Source organism: Ranitomeya imitator, chromosome 4 (genome assembly GCF_032444005.1).
Source record: "Ranitomeya imitator isolate aRanImi1 chromosome 4, aRanImi1.pri, whole genome shotgun sequence".
Taxonomy (NCBI): Eukaryota; Metazoa; Chordata; class Amphibia; order Anura; family Dendrobatidae; genus Ranitomeya; species Ranitomeya imitator.
The window spans coordinates 13,353,918-13,361,238 of record NC_091285.1 but is presented as its reverse complement, the minus strand read 5'-3'; the positions used below and the strand labels follow the sequence as shown (position 1 = coordinate 13,361,238).

Genomic DNA, 7,321 nt, shown 5'->3' with positions numbered 1-7,321 from the left:
TTTACTGCTGCTCCGTGTCCCGATCTCTGGCTATTTCCTGACTATGATACGTGCTTATCCTCCCAACTATACTGCTGCTCTGTGTACCGACTTCTGGCTATTTCCTGATGATGCTACCTGCTGGTGCTGCCCCTAGTGGTTGCAATATCATTACTCCAACTCGGGTCAGTCCATAACATAACCTCTTTATTTCAACTGTCAGCATCTCCTGCGCCTCTTGTGATTAGTCGGCCCAGTGGAACATTGTGTGTGCTGCAACTGTGATATCTCGCTGATCCTACTGATCAGAAGAGGCAAGCTGAGAGGTAGTAACTTTGCATATTTATGTTCCAACAGCCACGGATTACCGATGTGGCTTCTGGACCAGAGTCCTGCAAATCTTTTTGCTCAACTCTACTAGGTGCCATTTGTCGGAAAAAAAAACTAATGACGAAAATAGGCCGTGCTACAATAGTGGTCAGTGGAGAGATGGAAAAACATACAAATGATCACATCAACGAACATGGAACTTATACATACTGCTAATATTTACAAAATCAAAAATAATATAATTACATGAACAAGACATGACAAAGTTCATCACGTCTGCCGATCATTCAGGAAGCCGGGAACTGCTGTTGCTGGTGGGTCCCTGAATCATCGAGTGGAGCACAGCGGTAAATGGAAGAATAAGAAGACATTTGGCACCTCCATCCAGTAAGCTAATATATGAATCTTTATTTTAGACCATTTAAAAACAGAAAAGTGAGGGGAGATTAAAACACTGACGCGTTTCTGGCTCCCTTAATCATAGTACTGATTTTTTTTAGGTGGACTGGATCATGCATTACTCTTGTTCATGTGCCCCTTCCCTTTGTGTTTACCTCTCTGTTGAAATTGATAGACATTTGTCTTTATTCAACCGTATTAACTATTTAACTATGTAGTTTATAAACTGAAAGTCTGGGAATCGATGAGGATTGACAATGTAGGAATGACTAAGGATCACATTTCTCTGTTTTTACATGCTATAGGGATTGTGCAGGATTGCAAAACCATTCAACTACAAAAATCATACAGTATAAGTTGTCCAGAATTAAAAAGAAAAAAAAACATATTTGGCAACCCTGCTGATCTCTGAAAACTTTTTTTAAGTTTTGAGAATTCTAAGATTTTTTTCAGTAACTTTGAGAAAAACTGTGGTTTTGACAAAATTCTGAAAAGTATGACGCAAGATTTCACCCATAAAATGAAATACAGCCTAAGGTTGTTATTATGCGTGATATGGAAATCTGTATTCAGTCACAGTCGGATGGCCGCATAACACTGACGACGATGGTATTGCAATGCTGCGACTGGCCGGCGGCTACCCTTACCCGAGTATGCAGCTGTCTCTCTCAGGTCAGGAGAGCTGCCTGCCAGTCCAATGATTGTGATGCGATCATCGTCCATTTTATACGGTCGCCTGACTGCGCCCTTCAAAGGAAAACATTTTGTCTTCACAGGAGATTTGCGTAAAATGAAAATGTATGTATAATAAAAGTTACAATTAAAGGAGATAGATAATGATAAGATATAAAAGGCATATATGTGACCTCTATGAATATGAGATAGGGTGCAGTATTTCAATCAATATTCTGACTCACAGCCATTGGTTTTCTCAAATCAAAGAATGTTGCACGCCAGCAATAACTGAACAATGCAAAGCAAAAACAATTATACATTTTCAAGGATCATTGTGTCAAAAGACTTGGAGGCACCTGGTTTCTGTGAGAATATCTTATCTATGGAACAACATTCCAACAATACCTGCAGGCTTATCCTTTTTCTTTCGAAAACCTGGAATTGAACTAAAGAACTTCTCAACCAAGCTCCTATGAAACCCATCCAGGAGAACAGGTCTCATTCAATCATCTTAGATGTTAACTCTTAGGGCTCGAGTCGGAGGCTACAATAAAGCAAGTGAGATCTCAAAACAGAATCAGAGATTGATTTATAGTAGGTAGAAAACTTTAGTTGCTACATGAAAGAATGATATACCATAAAAAAAATTATATTGTAGTGGTCCACAGAATGACAAGATTTTAAGAAGTAGCCCCCTGGATTATGAAGGGAGGATAACGGCAATGCACCTCTTACGGTCACATACAAACCCCGCATTAGCATCCCGATGAGAACTGGAGGTGGTCCTCAATTCTTATTTCACAGGGACCAAAGGCTGAAGGAAATATTCTCAGATCGATCACCTCACTGCTACAAACAACCACCAAACTTAAGGAACCTCCTCATCAGAAGTGTCACCAGTCTCACCATCTTCACCTGAAGCAGTGAATAATACAGGACCTTGTTGTGCCCGCATTCTCCACCACCAACTGATATGGAAATCTGTATTCCAAACAAACATTTGGTCTTCACATGTGATTTGAATTACATGAAAGTTATAAAATAAAAGTTACAATTAACAGAAATAGATAAATATAAGATATAAATGGCGAATTGATATGAGAGGGCGATCTGACCTGTTGCGAAAGGGTGTAGTATTTAAAGCAAAATTAGTCTCACAGCCATTGATTTTCTGCTCCTGCTCAAAGCGGTGAATGTTCTACACCAACTATAACAAAATAATGCAAACCAAAACATAAAGATAAATTTTCCACGATCATTGTCTCAATAGGCTTTGAGACACCTGGTATCTACGAGATATATCTTATCTACGGAACAGCGTCTTACAGAACACTCTGACAATATCTTCAGGCTTAGCCCTGGTTTCTTTTAGCTAAAACAATACTTGAATTTATAAATCTGGTACATAGCTGGCATATAACAAGTAATGTAACATATCAGCAAATGATTGATTAAAATAGCTGTATTGATTATTTTCTTTATCACGTGCTGTCGCAAGATCATGGTAAGCTGTGCGTCTATTTTTCATGGTGATACGCAACAATTGGTGGTAATTTACTTGATCTCATTGCTGACTTTCCTAACTGAATGCTCCACTCATCGTCTCCCGCTGTCTGAGATGTCACCAATCGCTGGGTAGATTTCGACTGTTATGACGGTTCCTCACAGCTGCTCCCCGTGATATCTTTATAGAAGCTCCCCCTACAAATAACGCAGCATGAAGGGGCTCGGTGAAGGTGGCAGTGAAGGTGTGTAAGTGTCTGATGGGGTCACACAGCTCATAAAAGGACAACTGTCCGGCCTCATAATCCAGACATATCCTGACCCTATTACTGGTGATCTGGACAGGTAATCGGATCTCTTTACTGTCATGTATCACTGAACACTGATTATTATACCCCTGCCTTCCATATAAACTCCAGGATATTTTATTATATCCAATAATCGATGGATTTTTCTTCCTTTCTAAACTGGGATAGCACATCCCCACCTTCCACAACACTGATCCACAGATCTTCACATCCCAGTAATGTCGCCCTGAGGTAAATCTCCTGCTGCTTATAACCTGAGGATAATCCTTGAATCTCTCTGCTGTTTCTGGTCGATTCTGCATTATTTTTGTCAAGGTTGCAATTTTCAGGTTGTCTGATATAAGGAGATTATTATTAGCTGAATTTACATCCAGTAATATGTTTGCAGGACCTTCCCCATAGAAGGTCACATTTATATCTCTTATTATATCAGATAATGTGTGTGATATGTGTGAGATCAGCTCCGCACCCCGATCACCTCCATCATGTCCTCCTGTGTCCTCATCGCCTCCATCAAGTCCTCCTGTGCCCTCATCACCTCCATCATGTCCTGTGCCCTCATCACCTCCATCATGTCCTGTGCCCTCATCAACTTCATCATGTCCCTCTGTGTCCTCAACACCTTGTTCCTTCACAGGATCACACAAGTCCCCGGTGTCTGACTCCTGTAAAACAGTCAGTGGATCCGTCATGTTACACAGCTCCTCAATGTGCCTCATCTTCCTGGACAGCTCGTCCTTCTCTATTTCCAGATTCTGGATCACATCAAACAGTGACAATATCATCTTCTCTTCTCGCCTGGAGATGTCACTCAGGACCCTCTTTTCCAGGTCATCTAACTGTCTCCTGATGTCTCTAAACATGGCAGTGACTCTTTTGGTCTCTCGAGAGGCTTTTTCTTGAGCTTTTCTCCTCTGCTCCTCCAGACTCTGGACTCTTTCCTCAGTCTTCTTTCTCTTTGTGTTCAGATTCTGCAAAACATTTCTCAGTTTCTCCTTCTTCTGTTCTGATGCCTCAACCAGCATCTCCACCCGATGTCCTCGGTGTTCTCCAGCCAAACTGCAGGACACACAGATGCAAACATCGTCCTCAGTGCAGTAATATTCCAGTATCTTCCTATGGATGGAGCATTTTCTGTTTTTCAGAGAAGTGCTGGGTTCAGTTAGGACGTGTTCTGGTGCTGTTTCTAGGTGAACTCCCAGGTGATTATTGCACACAGAAACTTCACACAGTAGACAAGATTTAACAGCAGGTACAGGAGAGTGAATACAGTAAGTGCAGTAGATCCGTGTGATCTCCTCCTGATTTGTTTGTGTAGTCAGGAAGCGTTCTGCTACGTTACATAGAGTTATGTTCCTTTGCAGTTCAGGACGTTCCAGAAATATTATTCTACATTCAGGACAGTTATAAACTCCAGACTCGTCTTGTGTATTCAGAAACTGGTCAATACAATCCCGGCAGAAGTTGTGTCCACATCTCAGGGTTACAGGATCTGTATACAGGTTCAGACAGATGGAGCAGAGCAGCTCGTCTCTCAGAATAGCAGACGCCATCGCTTCAGGATTTACAAGAATCGAAACTGAAGGTCTATGTTATGGGGCGTGTTCCAGGAAATATTGCATTGTACACCTTAAAACTAAGAACTGTGTTTACAGCATAGGTATGCTAGCAACACAAAACATTTGTACTGAGATTTACTCACAATAGAAAAAGCTAAGGTAATAGAACAGGTTTATTATATCTACAGTGATAGAGAATTGTCACGGGGCTACCGCGTGAGAGAGGTTCCAGAGAACCGCAGCGCTCTGGGCCTCGTTCACACACAGTGAACAGAAGCTCTTCACCTGTATTCTGACCTGGCTGCTTTGTGCCAGCAGTGCAGGAGTTAACCTTATTGTTAAGTTGCTGAGAGCTGGGTCTCTCAGCTGAAGTGGATTTTGTAATCTGATCCTCTATATAGACCCAGTCCTGACTTCAGCTAGTGTCAGTGATCAGTTCTACTGCCTGGCTTGGAGGTTGAAGGAGCGTAGTGTTGGTGTTTGAGGTTTATTTACAGAGATTGATGTCTGCAGTTTTGGTTGCATGTTAAACCTGTTTTCCTTCCTAAGTTTATTCCTTCTCTTCCCTTCTCTGTGTTTCCTCTGTGGTTGTGTGAGCATTTGGTGAGTTTGAGACTTTTAGTTACCTTGTCTGTATACCCTGTTATTTGTTGTATTATTACACTGGTGCAGTCCACCTCCTTTGGGGGGAGAGGGGGGCCCCTGATAGGGCCTGCACAGGAGACAGGGATACGCTGGCGGCTCATGCCTCCTATCCATCGTAGGTACCCCCGAGATAAGGGAAAGCCAGGGCCCCATTTAAGTGGTAGGGACAGGTGCGGTTCCAGTACGCTGTCCTGCCCCTTTATCGCCATTTATGGCGTGACAGAGAATGATGTCTGCTCCAGTCTGTACTGAGAGAACACAAACCCTCACTCCATCTTCTCAGTGATCTTCTCATCCAAATAATGTCCTCCTAAGGTAAATCTACTGCTCATCACCTCATAATAATCCTGTAGTAAGATACAGATACAAGTCATTTGTTTTATTCCTGTATGCAGTTTTCTTTTTGTATTTTATATCAATATTATCATCAACTATATTTTCATCCAGTAATATGTCTGCAGGATCCTGCACATAGAAGGTTACGTTTAAGCTTCTTAGTATATCAGATAATGTGTATAAGCAGGATAGCAGCAATATATGGTAGAATAAATAAAGGGAAGGCTTTTTCTGGGGGTACTTTTTACCCAACTTTAGGTGACACATTTAGGAAGGCTTTTTGGGGGGCTACTTTTTACTCAATTTTAGGTGACACACATGTGTACTGCCCTTGTTAGGGCAGGATTCATACAGGGCGCAACAGTGGATCATAGGTCAAAAGTTTGCCATACGGACTTTGTACTCCTGCCTTTGTCTGTGATTTGGCTTCACTGCAAGAATTGGGTGAGATCAAACCTGTTTTTTTTCTGGCAGTGTTTTCACTGAGCACTTTATTGCTCTAACATCACAGTTTTTATCGGCTGCCGATCACCTTGTTTGTATAATGATTGAAAGTCTCCCGAGTAGTTGCTTTTTTTATCATTAATCATTAAAAGTTAGGTTTCATTGATTCTACCATATAGTGATACTCTCCTGCTTATGAGGTGTTAATTTTCTGGAGAGTTTGCATAGCTGTCACTCTTTAATGTCAAAGCAAAGCGCCCATCAGGTAATGTGTGAGAGCAGCTTCACTCCCCAATCACCTCCATCAACTCCCCTTGTGTTCTCATCATCTCCATCATGTCCCCCCTCGCTTCCATCATGTTCCTGTGTCATCTGTTATGATCAGGTGACCTTGGAGCAGCATGAAAACTTTCACTGGAGTAGGTGGTAACTATACTGACTGCAAACCCTGATCTTAACACCGCAACTAGAAGTAGCCGTGGGGTGTACCTAACCAATCCTAGACACCTCGACACAGCCGGAGGACTAAATACCCCTATAGATGGAAATAGGAATTCTACCTTGCCTCAGAGCAGAACCCCAAAGAATAGGCAGCCCCCCACAAATAATGACTGTGAGTAGTAGAGGAAAAGACACAGGCAGGAAACAGGATTTAGCTAAAGTAGGAAAGGAGAGGACAGGATACTAAGCGGTCAGTATTAAAATCCTTCCAAAAATATCCACAGCAGAAAATACAAAAACTCCACCATCTAACTAAAGATGTGGAGTGTATATTTGCAACTCCAGAGAATCCAACAAGACTGGGAAAACACTGACACAGTCTAAGCTGGACAAGAGAAAAATGAATAGCACAGAATATAAGCACACTGCATGTGTGCCACAGAAAAAGAAACAGACACTTATCTTTGCTGAAATGGTAGCTAAGCAGGAGAAGCCAGAAATAGATCCAACACTTCACAAGAAACATTGACAACGACTAATGAATCCTGCACACCTAAATATCCCAGTCAGAACTGCAATCAGCAGATACACCTGGCCAGGACTGCGACTCAGAGACAACTGCATTCCCACCTACAACCACTGGAGGGAACCCAAAAGCAGAATTCACAAGTCATCATCTTCATCAACTCCCTTTGCATCCTC

The 7,321-nt window shown here is 41.9% G+C and overlaps 1 protein-coding gene across 1 annotated transcript; it reads right to left on the bottom strand.

Moving 5' to 3' along the window:
• Positions 1-620: 620 nt before the first annotated feature.
• Positions 621-4,757, bottom strand: LOC138675106 (E3 ubiquitin/ISG15 ligase TRIM25-like). The gene has a single exon (XM_069763087.1). It carries the CDS (start codon positions 4,745-4,747, stop codon positions 3,005-3,007), a length of 1,743 nt encoding a protein of 580 aa, XP_069619188.1. The 5' UTR covers positions 4,748-4,757; the 3' UTR covers positions 621-3,004.
• Between the last annotated feature and the right edge of the window lie 2,564 nt (positions 4,758-7,321).

Excerpts from the sequence above, each read along its gene's own strand:
- LOC138675106 (XM_069763087.1), bottom strand. The coding sequence starts at position 4,747 with ATGGCGTCTGCTATTCTGAGAGACGAGCTGCTCTGCTCCATCTGTCTG.